The sequence below is a fragment of the Dromiciops gliroides genome, chromosome 3 (assembly GCF_019393635.1).
Source record: "Dromiciops gliroides isolate mDroGli1 chromosome 3, mDroGli1.pri, whole genome shotgun sequence".
In the NCBI taxonomy this organism is placed as follows: domain Eukaryota; kingdom Metazoa; phylum Chordata; class Mammalia; order Microbiotheria; family Microbiotheriidae; genus Dromiciops; species Dromiciops gliroides.
The window spans coordinates 621,301,863-621,321,119 of NC_057863.1; the positions used below are offsets into that span (position 1 = coordinate 621,301,863).

The following is a 19,257-nucleotide window of genomic DNA, read 5'->3' on the forward strand; positions in this document are numbered from 1 at the left end:
GGCCCTGCCCTCGTCCCTGCCACTCCCCAAAGAATTTGTCTTAAAAAACTGAATTGGGGCATGATTTGTACCACTTGGCCAGGGCTCTGGAGTAGGGTTTGGTGTTCAGTGATCAGACCATGTGTCAGCCCCATGCACATGCAGGGCCAGGTTTGGGTATATACCTGGTTAACAGGGGGCAGGGCGACCCCCTGAATTAGCAGGAGACCACTCGGGACCAAAAGAGGACCAAATTTAGACTTTAATCCATAAGGAAAGATTCCACTTCCCAGTGACCCCAGGGCCTCTTTCTCCAGTAAATGGTCGGGTTATCTACCCAGCAAGAGCGCGGCTTGCTTTGGGAAAGTCAAAGCCCAGGGGAATCTTGTTACAAAAATGTGAGTTTTTCTAAAAATAAACATAGTTCCTACTCAGTCAAGTAGCCTGCACATTTAAAGTCAGAACCACCCCAAGAGCAATGCTTCTTTTCCTGCTACTCCAAAAGTCTGGGATTACCGACAGAGCTGGGGTGGACCTCTGAGGCCCCAAAGCCTTCATTTTTCAAATGAGGAAACTGAGGCTTCAAAAGCTCGCCCAAAGTCACACAGGATACAAGCATCAGAGTTAGCATTTGAACCCAGGTCTCCAGTGCTCTTTCCACTATAATACAACTTAAGGAGATCCATCGACTTTAAAGAAGGAACTGGGGTGATCAGCCTAGAGAAGCCTGGGGGGTGTGGAGGCAGGGAGAGATGAGGTTTAGATTGATGTTCAGGAAAAACTTCTAATTTGAGAAAGTGAAATAAAAGAATGAAACGGGAAATGGTTAACTGGCATTTATTAAGCACCTACCACAGCTTGCACTGTGCAGTTCCCTCTCCCTGGAGGCCTTAGGTCATTTATTGAAGTGAATAGAGCACTGGGCCTGGAGGCAGGACCACCTGAGTTCAAATCTGCCCCCAGAGACTTACTAGCTGTGTGACCCTGAGCAAGTCACTTAACCTCTGTTTGCCTCAGTTTCTTCAGCTGCAAAAATAGTCATAGCAGCACCTACTTCCCAGGGTTGTTGTGAGGATCAAATGAGATATTTGTAAAGTGCTTAGCACAGTGCCTGGCATGAAGCAGGCAGATGACAAATGCTTGTTTACATCTTTCTTTCCTTCATACAAGGGTTGGAGGACTGCTCCCTGGGTATTTTCTAGAGGCTGTTGGGTGCCACAGTGAATGGAGGGTTGGGTTGGGAGTCGGTAAAACCCGAGCTTGAATCCTGCCTCAGATACTTACTCTCCGTGAGTGACCCTGGGCAAGTCTCTTAGTTTCCTCATCTGTAAAATGGGAATGATAATAGCACCTAAATCACCAACTTGTTGAAACTTGAAACTTGAGAGCACAACACAAGTATTAGCTGTCAGAGGAGATTTGTGTTCAGACTAGACGGCTCTTAAGTTTCTGTGAGGATTCTGAAAAAGTATTCTATACTAGTTCTATTTTGCGAAGAGAGCACTAGATCAAGAACCAGAAAACCTGGCTTCAAACCCAAGCTCTGATTACTGTCTATGTAATTTTGGAGCCTCAGTCTCCTCATCATTGAAATGGGGATAACAACAGCATATACACAATCTCCCTCATAGAGCTGTCATGAACCAAGTGTTTTCTTTCTTTCTTTCTCTTTCTTTCTTTCTTCCTTCCTTCCTTCCTTCCTTCCTTTCTTTCTTTTTTTCTTTCTTTCTTTCTTTCTTTTCTTTCTCTCTCTCTCTCTCCTTTCTTTTTTTTTCTTGGGGCATTGAAGGTTGTGACTTGCCCACGGTCACGCAGCTAGTGTCAAGAGTCTGAGGCTGGATTTGAACTCAAGTCCTCCTGAATCCAGGGCTGGCGCTTGATCCTCTGCACCACCTAGCTGCACCCCCTTCTCTCTCTTCTCTTCTCTTCTCTTCTCTTCTCTTCTCTTCTCTTCTCTTCTCTTCTCTTCTCTCCTCTCCTCTCCTCTTTTCTTCTCTTCTCTTCTCTTCTCTTCTCTTCTCTTCTCTTCTCTTCTCTTCTCTTCTCTCCTCTCCTCTCCTCTCCTCTTTTCTCCTCTTCTCTTCTCTTCTCTTCTCTTCTCTTCTCTTCTCTTCTCTTCTCTTCTCTTCTCTTCTCTTCTCTTCTCTTCTCTTCTCTTCTCTTCTCTCCTCTCCTCTCCTCTCCTCTTTTCTCCTCTTCTCTCCTCTCCTCTTCTCTTCTCTTCTCTTCTCTTCTCTTCTCTCTCTCCCCCACAAATATGTAAAATTATATAATGTATAAATATAAAAAATATATATTTATATAAGCACATACATATAGACAATGGAGACATTGCTATGTCCATGGAGAGACAATGTCAGCTAATGTCATTAACCCTTCTTCATCACCAATTTCAAAGGGCTATCTGAGTCAGTTAACTTTAAGTAACAGGACAATCTCCTGTGATTAATCACAATGACTGCTTTCCTCCCTTTCCAATTCCTTTACACAGGATCCTTTGCTGCCCTCAGTTCTCCCTTCCACTGAGGACAAGGTGTCAGGGTTGGTTTCTGGAATTCATTTACACAGCATAGACACTGCATGAAAACAGATGAGTGTCCTTTACTTTTCAGGGGTGGAGACAGAGTGTCTTTAGAGGACCTAGCGAGATGTTGGCAGCCTGAGGATGGGGTACTGTTTGTCAGAACCCCACCCCCACCCCACAGGTTCTCCTGCTGTCTCCTCACAAGCAGGTTTTCCACCTCGAGCATCCAACTTATGGGACTTTGGACTGTATCAGCAGAACAGAATGATGCGGGGAGGGAAGAGAAAAGAAGAAAAAATCCTTTCTGGCCCAGAGTTCCTGGCTGAAACAAAGCCCTTAGCTCCACCAGAGGAGGGACAACATGGTCTCAGGATGTCTCTCCACAACTTCCCTGTTCTTTCCTTTCCTCCCCTCTCTTCTCTGGTGTTTAAGAAGGAAAATGGCGGCAAAAGGGGAGGTGGGGGCATGCGTAGAAAAAAGAACTAACCATTCTACTGATTTGGATTTTCTTCTTGTCTCTTCTCTCTAGTCCGAAGTAAAATGCGTTTGTTTCTTGATGAATTCGGAGTGGGGTGTGGGGGGGACAATTTAACTCATTTAAAGAACAGAAGTGGTTTAGTGGAGAAACATAGAAATTCAGTCTTTCGTTTCTGCCAAGGGCTGGCTCTCAGTGAAGTGATCTTGCTATCTACAACTTATCTTAAACTAATTCTGAACTCCTTCCCATCCTCCCCTATCAGCGCTCCCTTCCTGACTCTCCCCCTGGTCTCCTCCACTGCTAACTACCCAACCTGCCTGTCAATGCCCCCACTTCACACCAGTGACTTAATTTCCTGTCAATGCCCCTGTCTCAGTCTCTCCTCAAAGTCTGCTCCTCACCTCCTGTTGAGAGGTTCCCCTTCCCAATCTCCTCTGCCAACGCCCTCACTTCCTATTAATGACTCCCTTAAATTTCCCTGTCAATGTCCCCTATTCAACCTCTCATCCATGTCTACTTCTCTCTTTCACTGTTAAGTTTTCACAACTTTCTCCTCAATGTCTCCTATTCAAACCCTGCTCTCAGTTCATCTCCATTGGCTTCCACTTCCTTTCCAACCTCTGATCAATGGATGTTTCTCAACTGCCCATCAACAGATGTCTCTGATGTCACCGATGGTTTTTTTTTCCCAACCTTCCCTATCGATGTCCCCCCTTCCCACCTTTCCATGAATGGTCTCCCTCAATTTCCCATGTCAACAGCACACATCCCCCACCTCAGTCAGGTTCCCAACCCTACCTTGTAAGTGTGGCCTCCTCCCCTAGACAGGCTTGGTGGTTCCCTGGATGGCCCTGTAATGCTGAGAATGTGTAGAAAGATGTGACTCCTGATGGGAGAGGTGGGGAGAGATAGACAGAGACAAACAGAGACAATTAGAGAGGGAGAAAATGGGGACAAGAGAGGAAGAGAGAGGAGAAAGAGACAGGGTGGAGGACAGGAGGAGAGAGAGACAGAGAGCACTAGTGAGCAACAGGGGAGGGGGAAAGAGAACAAGAGGCAGCTTTGGATGTTGAATAGCAAAGGGGAGATCGAGGCAATGACCAGCCCCTAGACCTTCTCTCATAAGACCCCCTCAGAGTCAGAAGCTCCCTCTCAGAGGGCAGCTAGCCCAGCCTCCCACCCAAGCCCAGAATTCCTAGCGTGAGGAGCCGAGGCTGAGAGAAAAGGAGCCTTCTTCACACGTGCTTCCCCTACAGATACACTTTGTTTTGGTTTGTTTGTTTTTATTGTTCATTTTCTCCACATGGCAGACAAAACAACAGAGTCTTCAGCAATCTGACTCAACGTTCAGAAAACCAGCACTGACCAGGAAACATCACTTTAAAAAAAATAAAACTGTTCTTCATTTTTTTTTCTTTTTCATTATTGGGACGCTCAGATCAGGAATCACATGAAGAGAGTGCTAAAAGATGACCAGCAAAATTTCACATGCAAAAAATGATTTCCCCTCACTTAATAATCCCTACCCCCAACAATATTCATTATTACAGGGTAGAAGGAGAGACTCATGGGCTCTCAGCCACAGAACTCTTTCCCTGGAAGCAGAAATACCTTGGGAACTGGAGGAGGGAAGAGGGAAAGTTTTGTGAATTTGAACAATGATTGGGACAAAATTTTACCATCAAGATAAGAAAAATCCATAATTTCCATGCTGGAGGACTAATTTTGGGAGGAGAGTGAGGCTTCCATTTTATTACCTACTGAGAAAAGTTTTCCATTGGGTGAGAAATGTGCAAATCCTGACATTAAACTGTGATTCCAATGATTTTTTTTTCCTGCCCATGTGAGGCTTTATCTCCATGAGACCCTTCTCCTAGACCCATCTCCATCACCTTACTGCAACTGGCTGATTAATTAAATAACACGAGTTATAAAACTTTAAAAATGGAGCATTTACAGTCAGACATAAATACATGCTCTTAAAATCATCTTCATACATATTTACAGAGTTGGGAGATTAAACCACAGTAGCCCTGAAGGAAGAAGGAAAAAGGGGGAAAAACCCAATAGCCCCCAATCACGTCCCCTCAAGATTCTTGTACTTTGATAAATGTCCTTCAACTTTGGCTTTGAAATATCAAGCCAAGAATATTTAATGGCACCAGAATGGTCCCAAGAGAGTCTTTCCACGTGGCCTGCCTGCAGAGGCACAATACCCGGGAACTTCACTGGACTCATTCAAAATCCCAGGCTTAGTTCATCTATTTTTCTGGGGTGTGGCAGGGTCTCCCACCTCTACCCCTACCCCATCAGGCTGTTCCTGACCTTGAAAGATCTCCCCTTTTTTGTACTTCTAAATCTTTCTTTTTTTTTCAAGTTGATATGATACTTGAAACTGAGAGCCTAGGGACTGAAGATGCCTATGATGGCATCAGAGTTGGGGTGGGGCAGCAGCAGAGGTGAAAGCGTCCCAGCCCACCTTCTCTGCCTTCCCTGGAGAGGCCAGGCCTGGAGGGAAGGACCAGCTTCCTTCCAAGATCTGCCCAGGCCTGGGGGACTATAATACAGGCACTGAAGGGAGTTTGAAATCTAGAGGTGTCTTATCCACCCAGATGGGAGGAACTGAATAAAGACCCCCCCAAGTCTTTTTTTTTTTTTTTTAGGCAAGAAGGCTTTCCTCCTCCTCCTCCTCCTCCCCCCTCCTAGGGAGATTTGGGTCACCAGGAGAACTTCGCCAAGACTCCGTGAACATCTCTGCCCTCTGGATTTCTGCAGAACATGGAGAAAGGGAGGCTGGGATTGAGAAGACGGGGGATGGGGAGCATCAAATCCAGGAACCTTCTCCTGAAAGGCCCCCTTGGATGGGACAGAAGTTGGCCACAAGATCGGAGCCCATCCAGGGAATGGCAATGGATGACGTCAGAGGCAAAGACAGGGTGAGGGACTCTGGGAAACAAATTGCATAGAAAGAGAGACCCAAACCTGGCCATGACCTTCTGCCACAGAACATGCCATGTGCTCATGATGTCCTTCCCCTTCAGCCCACCCTGGAAAGGAGACATCCCGACATCACCCTTGGAGGGACCCAGGGAATCAGTGACCATCGTGTCCCCCTGGGGCTCGGGTCTCCTTTCTGAAGACAGAAATTCGGCTTTTTCTCTTTCTCTCAGGACCAAAGGACGAGAAGAGCGCGTCATGCATGGCAGCCTTGGGGCCCCTTGGGCCTTGCTCATGCAGGTGTCATCTCAGGAGCTGTGGAGGAGCAAAAAGGCACAACTGGGTTAGGATTCGTTTACCCAGGACCTGGGTCATACACTAGGATGATCCTGCCTCTCTCCCAATTGCACAAGCACTTTTCAAGGACTTAACACCCAACTCCCTTTAGAAAAGGCCCCTCCTCAGCACCCCAGGTGTTAGTGCTCTCCACACATACATCCCCCTTCCCCCAAGTGAAATTACTTTACATATATTTCCTATTTACTTGTTGACTTACATGCTGTTTTCCCTCAAGGGCAGGGAAAGGGTTGTTTTTGTTTGCAGAGTCCTTGGCAGCTAGGTGTTGTGGTGGATAGAGCCTTGGACCTGGTCAGGGAGATGGGAATTCAAATCCAGCCTCAGACACTTACTAGCTGTGTGACCCTGGGCAAGTCATTTAACCCATCTGCCTCCGTTTCCACAATTGTAAAATGGGTATCCTAAGAGCCACCACCTCCCAGGATTGTCATGAGGATCAAATGAAATGATAAAGCACTTTGTAATTCTTAAAACACTATAAAGACGTCAGCAACTATTATTATCATCGTTGGCATCACTAACACCTGGTTGTTGTTGTTGTCTGTCCTTCATTTGCAAAGAGGACCAGAGTGATGTCTCGACTCAAGAGTGAATTGGATTTAAGTGAGGCAGAGTTGCCCAAAGTCCAGAGTCATCAAAGTCCAGTGGCCGGACAAGAGTCAGGACAAGCAGCGACAGCCCAGGGGTGCAGTGTATGACCTTGGTGTCTTCGATGTCTGACCAAGCCCTAACCGCTCCACGGAGCCTGCTTCAGCTGCCTTCCTGACCACCGGGACAAACTGTTCTCATCCTCCCATTTCACGGTGGGAAGTCTTCACGTGCTTGGGGCAGATACCCCCTAAGTCCCCAAAGGGCTTGTGGCCCATCTATTTATTCCCTTCAATCCAGTTTAGCCATGAGGGTTTAGCAGGCTGTAGCCATTGTACATGCCACAACTTTTTGGAGCCACTGGAGAGAGTTGAGCGCCAGGCGGACCCCAAAGGTAGATGGGCAGCCTGCAAAGGGCTCAGTGAGCCCTCATAGCAGAGACGCTAGTCCTCCCTGAATACCCATACACCCCATTAGCACCTAGCAAAGGGCCTGGCAAACAGCAGGTATTTAACATATGCTTGCTGAATGAATTAAATTCCCATCTCTAGCTCAGTCCCTGGAGGATTCAAGGCTCAGTCCCTCCCCTGCCTGATAGCAGCCACCCAAATGGATGAAGTCCAACTACTGTGCCAAAGGAAACAGTGACTATGAGGGACTCAGGGACCTATGGGGGATGTGAGGAAGGGACAGCGAGCAGAGTCAGCAGACTCTGAAGATCAATATCATCCCCATGGCCATGACTCCCACAAAACTAAAGAGGAAGATGAACTAGCACAAGCTGTGGGGAGGCAATGGATGCAGAATACTGCTTCTGTCAAATGGGGTCAAAGGGTTACAAGGAAGGGCTCAGTGGGGGAGCCTGGGAACCCATTAGGAAAGAGAAGAAGTACAAGGATGGGACCTGGGAATTCACTGGCCCAAGGAGCCCCCGAGAAAGGAGCTGCCTCTAGCAGTGCAGGTCAGTCCATTTTCTCCCACTCTTAAAGAGCTGCTTAGAGCACAGAGCTAGTGTGGGGATTTGCCCAGGGTCACAGAGCCAATACAGGTCAAAGGCAGGATTTAAATTCAGGTCTTCCTGGTTTCAAGGTCGGCTCTCCATCCACGAGCTGCTTTCTGAACTGGGGAATGAGTGGAATGTAAAAACAAATGCATGAATGACACAAAATACAACGTGTTTCTGCCCCCTCAGAGCCTGGTACCTGTTTCCCGGCAAAGAGAACACTTATTCCTTTAGGAACGTTCCTTGAAGGTGGGCTCCTGGGGCTTGGGCTTGGGCCTGGGCCTGGGCCTTCTTACACTGCCTGGTGAGAGGTGTAGCTGAGAGAGGACATCGAGAGGCCAAGCGGAGGCTGTAACTGTATGGAGAGGGAGGGAGAAACATCAAAGCTCACTTGCTTACAGAGGGGATTGTGGGCATCTCACTTCAGCACTTAGAGTCTTTCTCTGGACCCTACCGGCCTCAAAGAGCAGGCTTGGACCTAGACAGGGGCCAGAAAACTCAGAACTCTGCATGACCCTGGGATGAGCTTTTCCTTCTTAAGCTGGGCTCATCTTTGGGGGGGAGGGGCAAGAGACATCACCAGAACCTCTCTTACAGCCTGAAGGGATACCAAGAGCAATATGGTGGCCCAGAGCAAGCGCAACCAGAGATGCCCAGGGCAAACGACATGAAACATCCCCTCAAAGTCATCCGCTTTTTAAGACAAATACAGTTATGAGGTTGAGGAGAGAGACCCCTAGGAACAGGGCCCCTATCCAGGGAGAAGCACCCTGGGGGATATGCTTGGCGGAGCAAGAGGAAGAAGATGGACCATCTGGTAGCCTTCTAGTTGCTCTCATTTATCTTGAGAAGCAGTCTAGTGTGGTAGAGAGACAGCTGGCCTTGGAGTCAGAGCAAATGGAGTTTAAGCCTTGCCTCTGAACCATGCTGGCTGAGTTACCTTGGGCAAGTCTCTTAACCTCACAAGTTGGACTGGCAGCTCTCCAAGTGTATAAATCAAAGATAAAGTGAATTGATAGAAAAAAGAAAAGAAGCATTTATTAAGCACCTTCTGCATGTCCTATATGTGTGTATATGTCTGTATGTAGGTGTATGTAGGTGTATCCATCTCCTGAGCACTGTGCTAAGGGCTTTACAAATAGTGCCTCATTGGATCCTCACCACAACCCTGGGAGGTAGGTGCTGTCATGATCCCCATATCATAGTTAGTGAACCTGAGGCAGACAAAGGTGAAGTCACTAGCCCAGGATCAGGAAGGTCATTAGGCTGGACTTGGACTCCAGTCTTCTGTCTGTCCTTAGGTCCAACACTCCATCCACTGAACCACCTAGGTGCCTCTAAGAGCTGAGTGGAGTTTCCTTCACCCAGAGCTCTCTAAACCAATGAAGTCACAGGACCCCTTTCTCCCTATCCGTATTCTGACTAACCAGACACTGGGCTTAGCTCTTTCTATGCTACTTAATGAATATAAGGGCTAGTAACCCTCTACATTTTAGCGCCCTGAAACAAAGCTCTGGTAACCCCACCCTAGTTGTAGTTCTGCCAGTTTATGCTCTACCAGCCTGGTCTTTGACAATCCAGGATCATACTCGCACACACAATATGCATACACACCAGTCTTGGGACCAGTCTGGGCCTCTGGGCTTCATAATACTGACAGTCCCTATCAAATCTAAGACATTTTCTAGATACCCTGGCCCAGATCTCTGGCAGCTTCCTGGAAAACAGTTTATGGTAGGATAGTATCGTTTTAGGCAGCTAGGTGGGCCAGGTGACTTGAAGTCGGGAAGACCTGACTAGCTGAGCGATCTGGGAAGCTGCTTACATGTTTTGTGCTTCAGTTTCTTCATCTGTAAAATGGGAATGATAACAGCACTGACCTCTCAGGGTTGTTCTGAGGGTCACGTGAAATGATATTTGTGAACTTTAAAAGTGCCACTGAAGTGCCAGCTGTCATTATTAATGTTATGATTAACCCCCTTGCCTTTGTCTGCTTCTAGCCTCATAGCAAGTGCCATTCTCACTGTGTTCTGAGAGTCCTACTCAAGAAGAAACATTTAAAATGAGCAGGGGATACTGGCTGTCTTTTTTTTTTGGGGGGGGGGTGAGGCAATTGGGGCTAAGTGACTTGTCCAGGGTCACACAGCTAGTAATTGTTAAGTGTCTGAGGCCGGATTTTGAACTCAGGTCCTCCTGAATCCAGGGCCGGTGCTCTATCCACTGCGCCACCTAGCTGCCCCTGAATGTTCTTTTAACTTTGAGATCTGGTCATCTAGGAAAGAAGGGCTGGAGCGTGGGATTCTGGGAAGGGTAGGCTTGGTTGGACAGCAGTGACAGGGTGGGCTGGGAGCCTGGAGACAGGAGCCGGGAGGCAGAGTAGTGAAAAATAAACTTCCCTAGCTTTACTATCCTGCCTGGAGCAAACCCTGGGGGCGGCAGGAGCTACTGTTAAAATTTGCATTCCGTCCCAAATATAGGACATGCTGCTGCTCACTGGTAATGACTCCACGCAGCCCAGCTCTCCAAGACAACGTCTGTCTTAGCATCCAGAACATGGTGTTCTCCGCGTAAAAACCACTTGGTTTTGAGCCATGTCTTTCAAAGCCAGAGTCACACCCAAGGTCGGCTACCAGTGAAGGTCAAGGTCAGCCTGGGACACGCTTCATTCGACTTAAGTGAGCCTCAAATGAGATCCCAATATGGAAGTGGTAAGCCTGCTCTGTGCTCGCAGCACTGTGGTTGAACCCCCAGTGGGCATGCTGAGTTGCCTGCTGGCTAGATTCCATGAGAAGGGTGAATAGTATGAAATGAGGCGGCACTCCTCAATACCAGAGCTCTGGGGCGCCTGGATCGAGAGCAAATGGCGGGCAACATGGATGGAGCAGGAGGGCTGACTCAGCCTGTGACACTGCCCAATCCGTGATTTTGTACCATGATTCCTCACGCCCTCCTCAGCTCTGCTGCTTAAAAGCCGCATCACCTCTATACAGTGCTAGACACTGCCTTTTTTCCCTATCTCTCACCGCAATGCCTTTGTAACCTGAAGTGCTCTCTCTCCTCATTTCTGACTCCCAAAATTCAGTTCCCCCCCCCCTTTTCCATCCGCCCTGTACATAACTTCCATGCACATCATTTTTTACATGTCGTCTCCCCCCGTAAGAGTCAGAACTTCTTCGTATCAGGTAACCTGTTTTTGCTTTTCTTTTGTATCTCCAGCACTTAGCATAGCGCCTAGAAAGCATTTAATAAATCTTGGTTGCCCCTTGGCTCAGTCTAAAAGTCCATTAGAGTCTGTTTTCCCCCCAGAATTGGAGGAGGAAAAGCTGCCACATACACATAGAGATGTAATTCATATAAGATCTCACCTATGGGGGCAGCTAGGTGGCGCAGTGGATAAAGCACTGGCCCTGGATTCAGGAGGACCTGAGTTCAAATCCAACCTCAGACACTTGACACTAGCTATGTAACCCTGGGCAAGTCACTTAACCTCATTGCCCTGTCCCCCCAAAAAAGATTTAACCTTCCCCCCAGCTCTGCAAACTGAAAAAATCCATCTGCTGACCTATAATTCCAGTTGAATGTTTCCATTATACCCCCAAAGCAATATTTTTTTCAGAAGGGTCAACACAGCTGTTTCCCACAAGAAGGTACCCTTGTTTCTCAGTCTTCCAACAAAGGTATAGTTGGGAAGTTACAGGCACCTACAGGTACAGTCCATGGGAGAAAAAGACAAGATGTCACGGACAGGCTAATATTTTAAGTTCTCTTCTGCTGATAAGGAGGTAATTGAGTCTCCTCTGGCCACTGACTAACCTACAAACAGAAAACTCAAATGGAGAAGTCTTAGGAGAGAACATGTTCACTGTCTTCAGGGGTTTGAAGGGCTGGTTCAGTTTAGCCCTAGAGGGCAGAAGAGGAGGTGGGAGAGGGGTGGATCTTGCAGAGGAAAGTGTAATTGTCAAGTAAGAAAATACTTCCTAACTGAAGTGAAGATGTCCAAAAAGTAGTGGGTTCCCCTCATGACCCCATGAATTTATACAATGTGAAATAATCAGAATTGGGAAAAATAATATCTGCAATGTCTCCACAAAAATATAAATGGAGAAAGTGTGTGTGTGTGTGTGAGAGAGAGACACAGAGACAGAGAGAGACAGAGAGAAGAAAGAAGGGAGGAAGAAAAGGAGGGAGGGAGGGAGGGAGGAAGGAAGGAAGGAAGGAAGGAGGGAAGGAAGGAAGGAAGGAAGGAAGGAAGGAAGGAAGGAAGGAAGGAAGGAAGGAAGGAAGGAAGGAAGGAAGGAAGGAAGGAAGGAAGGAAGGAAGGAAGGAAGGAAGGAAGGAAGGAAGGAAGGAAGGGAACGGAACACAATCTGTACTTATAGTGTACAGGCTTGGACCCAGAGAAGAAAGGAGAAAAAGCAACTCCCTCCCCTTTTTTTTTTAAAAGAAGTGGGGGACTCTGGGTGTGAAATGTTGCACATGCTATCAGACAAGATGGTCAACTTGGTTGGTTTTGCTAAACTTTTTCTATTTCAGTCTTTGTTACAAGGGAGGGTTTGCTGCAGGAAGTGGTTTGCTGGATGGGGGAATGGATGGGAAGCATATGTTTGGAAATGAATGTGATATACAAGCAAAAAGACACCAGTAAAACTTAAAAGGGTGTGGGGTGTGAAAAGGAGTAAGTAAAAGAGTTCCTCTTGAATTTTTTAGTAGAAGCTCTTCTGAGAAGAGAAAATCTCAGTTGGAAGGGACTTAGCATTCTTCTTTCCAACATCCCCATGACAGTCATCCAACTTCTACTCACAGATCTCCAGATATAAAAGACTCAGAGCGTCCCAGGTTTGAAATGCTAGACCCAATAGAAAGTTTTTCTTTATATGGAATCATCTGGGGCCAAGGTAAACAAGTCTAATTTCACTTGCACCTTACAGCCCTTCAGAATTTGCTCACTTCTACTTGACAGAGAGATCAACATGAAGGAATTGGGGGTGGACAGAAAGAAAGGGAATCAATTATATATATATATATATATATATATATATATGCAATCAATTAGACATCACTGTTCACTGAGGATAAATCAGGGATGGCATGGACATTGCTCTGAGATGACAGACTAGGTCAATTAGAAAATCAGATTTAATTTTCAAAATCTTCATCATAACGCTTCTGGAAGCAAGGTATGGTGGGAAGAGCACTGGATTTGGCATCAGAAAACACAGCTTCAGGTATTACCTCAACCACTTGCTCAGTGACCCTGGGTAAGTCACAATCTTTTTATGCCTCAGTTTCACCTCCTCTCAAACCTGTTCCCAGTCTTTGGCGCAGTGACCTTTCTATTACCCCAGACTGCCTTTCACATCTAGGAAAGGATAGAGTTGGAACTCAAACTTGTTTAGATTTGACTGCTCTTTCCACTTTTTCATACTTCCCTTAGGAGAAGTATAAATGAGACTCAAACTTGCAGCAACATATTGTCTCATTTGATTGATTGATTGATTTGTCAGTCTGTTTTTTTGCGGGGCAATGAGGATTGTGACTTGCCCAGGATCACACAGCTAGTGAGTGTCAAGTGTCTGAGGCTGGATTTGCACTCAGGTCCTCCTGAATCCAGGGCCGTTGCTTTATCCACTGCAGCGCCACCTAGCTGCTCCTTGTTTGATTTTTAATAAATGATTCACGGATGCACTTTTCATTTTTTTCATCACTGCAACCTCCCAGTGATTTCCCCTGACCCTACTTCAACAAAGAAGCATAGCCAAGAAAGATGAGCCAACTCATTGGTCACAGATGACAACACATGCTTCATTCTGTACTAAGAGTCCACCACCAGGGTGAATCTTCTGGTCAAGATCGCAATGTCTTTTGGTGTTGTGTTTCTTGACATGATTACCTTTGAGCAGCTTAATTTGCTCTGCAGTCACTAAATACTTCCTTAGGATAGGAAATGACGCTTTGCTGCCTAGAATGCCTGCTCCGCTCTGCCTTTACCTATGAATTTATGGCCGTGTTACCCTATCCTGAAATGCCTATGCATATATTGCTTCCTCTTGAGCCTCTGAGGATCTCCTTTGGGGCATGCACCTGCTCCAGTCCCCCCTATCTCCTTTCAGCACAGCCGCACTTCAGTCAGTCTTTGACTGAACAGCAATCAGACTTCTTATAATCAAGTTAGACTTTGATATTATATAAATATATATGTATGTATGTATATATATATATATACATGTACATATATATATATAGGTATACACATATACCTATACATAAGTATATATGTGTTTATATATACATGCATATGCAAAAGAGGTGGCTACCTACTTAATAAAGATTAGGAAGCTCCAAAAACTTCCCTGGCCCCAAATATATGCCCCCACCATCGGTTTAGTTCAAACTCCTCTGACCAGTGATCAAGACCCTCCACAATATAACATCAGTCTATTTTCCAGACACATCATTTACTCTGCCTCTTATCTATATATACATATACGTACATGCAATATATGTGTATATATTTGTGCATGTATGTATGTATATGTATGTGTATGTATGTATGTGTATATATATATATATGTATGTATTTTATATGCATACCACCATTACCACTACTGGAGAAAAAGAAAAAGAAAAAGAAAAATTCTTATAATAAATATGCACAGTCCAGCAAAACAAAGTCCCCACTAGCCATTTCAAAGCCTCTCTGTCTGTCTCGTTCTGGCCCCGGAGCCCATCCCCCTCTGTCAGGAGGGAGGTGACCTGCTTCATCATGGGTCCTCTGGAATCATGGTTGGTCACTGGAATAATCAGCACTTTTAGGTCTTTTAAAGTCCTTTGTTTTTCCAAGGATGTTGCTGAATCAATCGCTCCAGAGTTCTATTCTACATTCTGGCTGAGGAGGTGATATGTAAATAAAATAACCAAGATTGCCTAAGGTATGTCGAGAGTAGATAAAAGTCATCTGCAGGGGAAGACTTAATGCTGATGCCAGGCTAATCTTCCTGATTCATAGATCTGGGTGTCATCCCTCCTCCACTGAAAAAATCTGAGTAGCTCCCTGCCAACCCTTGGAGCTGCTAGCAGTGCCACAGTGCATAGAGTACCAGGCATGGAGTGAGGAAGACATCTTCCTGAGTTCAAGAGTAGCTTCAGATACTTACTAGCTGTGTGACCCTGGTTAAGTCAGTAAACCCTGTTTGCCTCAGTTTCCTCATCTGTAAAATGAACTGAAGAAGGAAATGGCAAACCATTCCTATATCTCTGCTAAGAAAACTCCAAATAGGGTCACAAAGAGTCAGACACTTAAAACAACTGAACAATGAAAACTAACTCCTGAGAAAATTCAAACTTTTTAAACTTAGCATTCAAGGCCCTTCACAAACTGGTACACTTTACTTTTATGCCTGCCTTGGAATCTATGCTTCAGTCAAATTAAACTATCTTCTTTCCCTCTGAACATACCCTGTGCATTCCTGCCTATATGCTTTTTCTCACACAGCTCTCTATCCTGCCTTAAGCCTGTTTAACTCCTACCCATCCTGAAAAAAAAAACAAAACTATGTAGGGGGCAGCTAGGTGGCACAGTGGATAAAGCACTGGCCCTGGATTCAGGAGGACCCAAATTCAAATCCAGCTTCAGACACTTGACATTTACTAGCTGTGTGACCCTGGGCAAGTCACTTAACCTTCTTTGCCCTGCAAAAGCAAGCAAACAAACAAAAAACCAATGTAAATGCTACTTCTTCCATGAAGTCTTCCGGTCTTCTCACTAGCGGTGATGACCTTATGCCTCTGACCAGCATGCCTCACTCCCCAAAGCATTGGATGCATTCACCTGAAGCTCTCCTATGTAGCAGTCTATGGTCTTATCCTCTTGTTTAACGTTACCTTTCACCGAGGGAGGGGCCGTGTGTCTTGTTTAAACTTTGTCTTTCATCTGGCACCTAGCACTGTGTTCAGCACACAGAAGGCACTATGTGAATATTTGTTGCATCAAGCTGATGCCCCGAATCCTCAGCATTACCTCCATTCCTTTGGGTTTGTACAGAATGTCAGCTGGAAGGGATTCCGGGGGCCATTGAGTCCAACCCATACATGAAGTAGAATCTCTTCCACGACATCCCTAACATGTCGGCCAGCCTGTGTGAAGACCTCCAAGGATGGAGAGCTCACTACTTCCTGCCCAACCCACTTTTGGGCAGTACTAGTTGTAAGTAACTGTCCCTTATATGGGACCCAAACAGTATTGCTTCTAGCTCTGCCTTCTAAGGCCAAGCAGGACGAGGTTAATCCCTCTTCCTCCCCTTCCCAAACAGTAGAAGGCTCCTCAAAATACAAATGTTGTCTGAAAGGAGTCATACATTCCTCTATCACCATTTGTCACTACAAATTATATGATCAAAATATGGGTTTATAGGCTATTATGGGTTAAGAGAACTTTAGCAGGGCAGCTAGGTGGTGCAGTGGATAAAGCACCAGCCCTGGAGTCAGGAGGACCTGAGTTCAAATCTGGCCTCAGACACTTGACACTTACTAGCTGTGTGACCCTGGGCAAGTCACTTAACCTCAATTGCCTCACTAAAAAAAAAAAAAAAAGAGAGAGAGAGAGAGAACTTTAGCACACTGAATGTCAGAGCTGGGAATAGCATAGGGCTAGAAACTGGACCTGGGATTCTATTAGTATAGGGAAACACACACACACACACACACACACACACACACACATACACAAAAGGCTACTTTGAATCCTGGGCTCATGCTAAACACCATGGGAAAACTATCCCCTCCCCTAATCCTCTGAAGCCTAAAGTGCTAAGGAAGAGAAGAGGAGGAACCTGTGAGGGGACCTTCGCAGACTGTCCTGACCTGGCAGCAGCAGAACTATTGCATCAGCCCAACACACCCTTCACTGAGCAGGCAGGACACACTGTCCTAAGCATATATGGGCCAGGAGACAGAGGGAGAAAGTGAGAGAAATGCAAACAAGACAAAAGGAAAACAGTATAGTGCAATTACTGGCTGGGCTGGGGAGTGGGACACCATGCTCGATCGGCTAGGGGAGATAAGTTGATTTCAGGGTACTTGGAAAAATGATAACAATTGTGAAACACTGAAATTGGGAACGACGAATGCAGTGTGACGCCTCGTTTAGCCAGAGGCTATGTGCCCTATCATTGTGAGAAGCGCAAGGAAGCAAAGGGTAATGGGAAGAGCACAAGAACACAAATAAAAAGATATGGCTTTGGAAGGCTGTCCTGCTCCTTGCTACCTTTGTGAACTCAAACGAGCCCCTCTGGGCCCCAGTTCCCTCCCTCCCCTGGAAAAACTAAGAGAGCTGGACTAACACAGAGAATGACCAGATTCCAGAGAAGGGACTTCAGAAGTCATCTCACCCAAGTAATTCCTGAAAAAGAATCCTTTTCTACAACACAGCCAACAAGTGGTCACCCATTCTCTAAAGACACCCCCCTCTCCAAGTATCCTCTCAAAGTAGTCTATCCCACTTTTGCGTAGTTCCAAAGGATAAAATACATTTTTCCCCTTGACCTCAAGCATAACTTTCCTTTCCTTTTCTTTTTTTTTAAATTTCCACTCACTGGTCTTACTTTTAAAACCCTTCTACCATCTAAACTCCATGATCCCGTCCAAGTTTTTTTTTTATTATTTAAAACCCTTGCAGTTTATTCCAAAGGCTCAACATAGCCCATAAGTGGTCCTCCACCCTCTGTCAGAAGACCTCCAAAGGTGAAGGGGCAGCTAGGTGGCACAGTAGATAGAGCACTGGCCCTGGATTCAGGAGGACCTGAATTCAAATCCGGCCTCAGATACTTGACACTTACTAGCTGTATGACCCTGGGCAAGTCACTTAACCTTCATTGCCCAGCCCCCCCCCCCCCAAAAGACAATTCCAGATTCCTAGGTATAGATACTTTTGGGGGGCAGCTAGGTGGCTCAGTGGATAAAGCACTGGCCCTGGATTCAGGAGGACCTGAGTTCAAATCCAGCTTTAGACACTTGACACTTACTAGCAATGTAACCCTGGGCAAGTCACTTAACCCTCATTGCCCACCAAAAAAACCCAAAACCAAAAAAAAAATCTCCAAAGGTGAGCTGAGTTTTGAAGGAAGCCAAGGATTCTAAGAGGCAGAACTGCAGAGAGAGTTCCCTACCAGCATGGCAGACAGCCAGCACAGAGGCCTGGAGATGGAAGATGGAGCACTGTGCATGAGGGTCAGCGTGCAGGACAGTCTAGCTGAATCACAGAGGCCATGGAGGGGAATAAAGAAGTTAAGGAAGGTATTCAAGGTTGTGAAGAGCTTCACATACCAGAAGAGTTTGTATTTGATCCTAGAATTAAAAGGGAGCCCCTAGAATATAACAAGTAGGGACTGAGCTTTGGGCAGATCACTTTGTTGACTTTGGTGGAAAATGGGATAGAGTAGGGACGTAATTGAAGCAGAGAGACCAAATTGAAAGACCGAAGATATCTCAGGGACCATCTAGTCCAACCAATCCAAAGTCATGCTGGGAATTAGTGGAGGGATTAGTAATAGAAGCTAGGTTTCTTAGCTCCCAGTCTTTACATTCTTTTCACCATTTTTAATTCCCAATAATGCAAAGTTCAATTCATCAAATATTTATTAAGAGCCTACAATGTGGGTGCAGCTAGATGGCGCAGTGGATAAAGCACCAGCCCTGGATTCAGGAGGACCTGAGTTCAAATGTGACCTCAGACACTTGACACTTACTAGCTGTGTGATCCTGGGCAAGTCATTTAACCCTCATTGTTCCACCCCCCCCCCAAAAAAAGAGCCTACTATGTCCTAGGCACCAGGGATACCAAGATAAATAAAGTCCTTGCCCCTGAAGGGTTTATAGTCTGCTCAATGGTAGAGTGGAAAGATCAGTGAATTCAGACAAAAGGACCTGAGTTCACATCTTGTTACCTACTAGTTCAACGCTGTTGGGCCAATTACTTCATCTCCAGCTTTGGTTTCCCCTCACAGACACCAAAGGGATGCACAGGTATGGGCTTCAAGCCCTCTTCCAGCTCTAATTCCTGGGATCCTAATCATAAGTGTCTTTTCTTATCTGTATCCCCAGCATTTCTATAGTGCTGGGCACATGGCAAGAAATGCTTTTTTATTAATGATATTTTAGTAAGATTTTTTACTGAGGCACTTATATGTTGCACATTGAAATAGGCTCAAGAAGTTGGCAAGAAGAAGGAATTGGGAGGGGGGGAGATGGGAAGAAGGGAAGCACTAACAACCAGGTTCAAGGGGAAGGAGTTTATAAGGTCACTGAAAACAATTCCAAAGGGAGATAAGGCAACTCAGGTGAAAAGTCTCGTTGGACACAGAGCAAATCCCAAGGATTTTGCCATGTCCCCTTAAA

The 19,257-nt window shown here is 45.9% G+C and overlaps 1 protein-coding gene across 9 annotated transcripts in view; it reads right to left on the reverse strand.

The window, feature by feature from the left end:
• Positions 1–6,100: 6,100 nt before the first annotated feature.
• The window catches only part of PRDM2 (PR/SET domain 2), a 207,843-nt gene continuing 194,686 nt past the window's right edge, over positions 6,101–19,257 (reverse strand). For 8 of the 9 annotated variants that reach the window (XM_043991794.1, XM_043991791.1, XM_043991795.1 and 5 more), the window contains 2 exons: positions 8,066–8,221; positions 6,101–6,233 (listed from right to left, as the gene is read on the reverse strand). In XM_043991794.1, coding sequence (XP_043847729.1) covers positions 8,089–8,221 — 133 coding nt within the window. In that variant the 3' untranslated portion in view covers positions 6,101–6,233; positions 8,066–8,088. The remainder of the gene's footprint in view (positions 6,234–8,065; positions 8,222–19,257) is intronic. The other variant, XM_043991793.1, reaches the window with a different exon arrangement.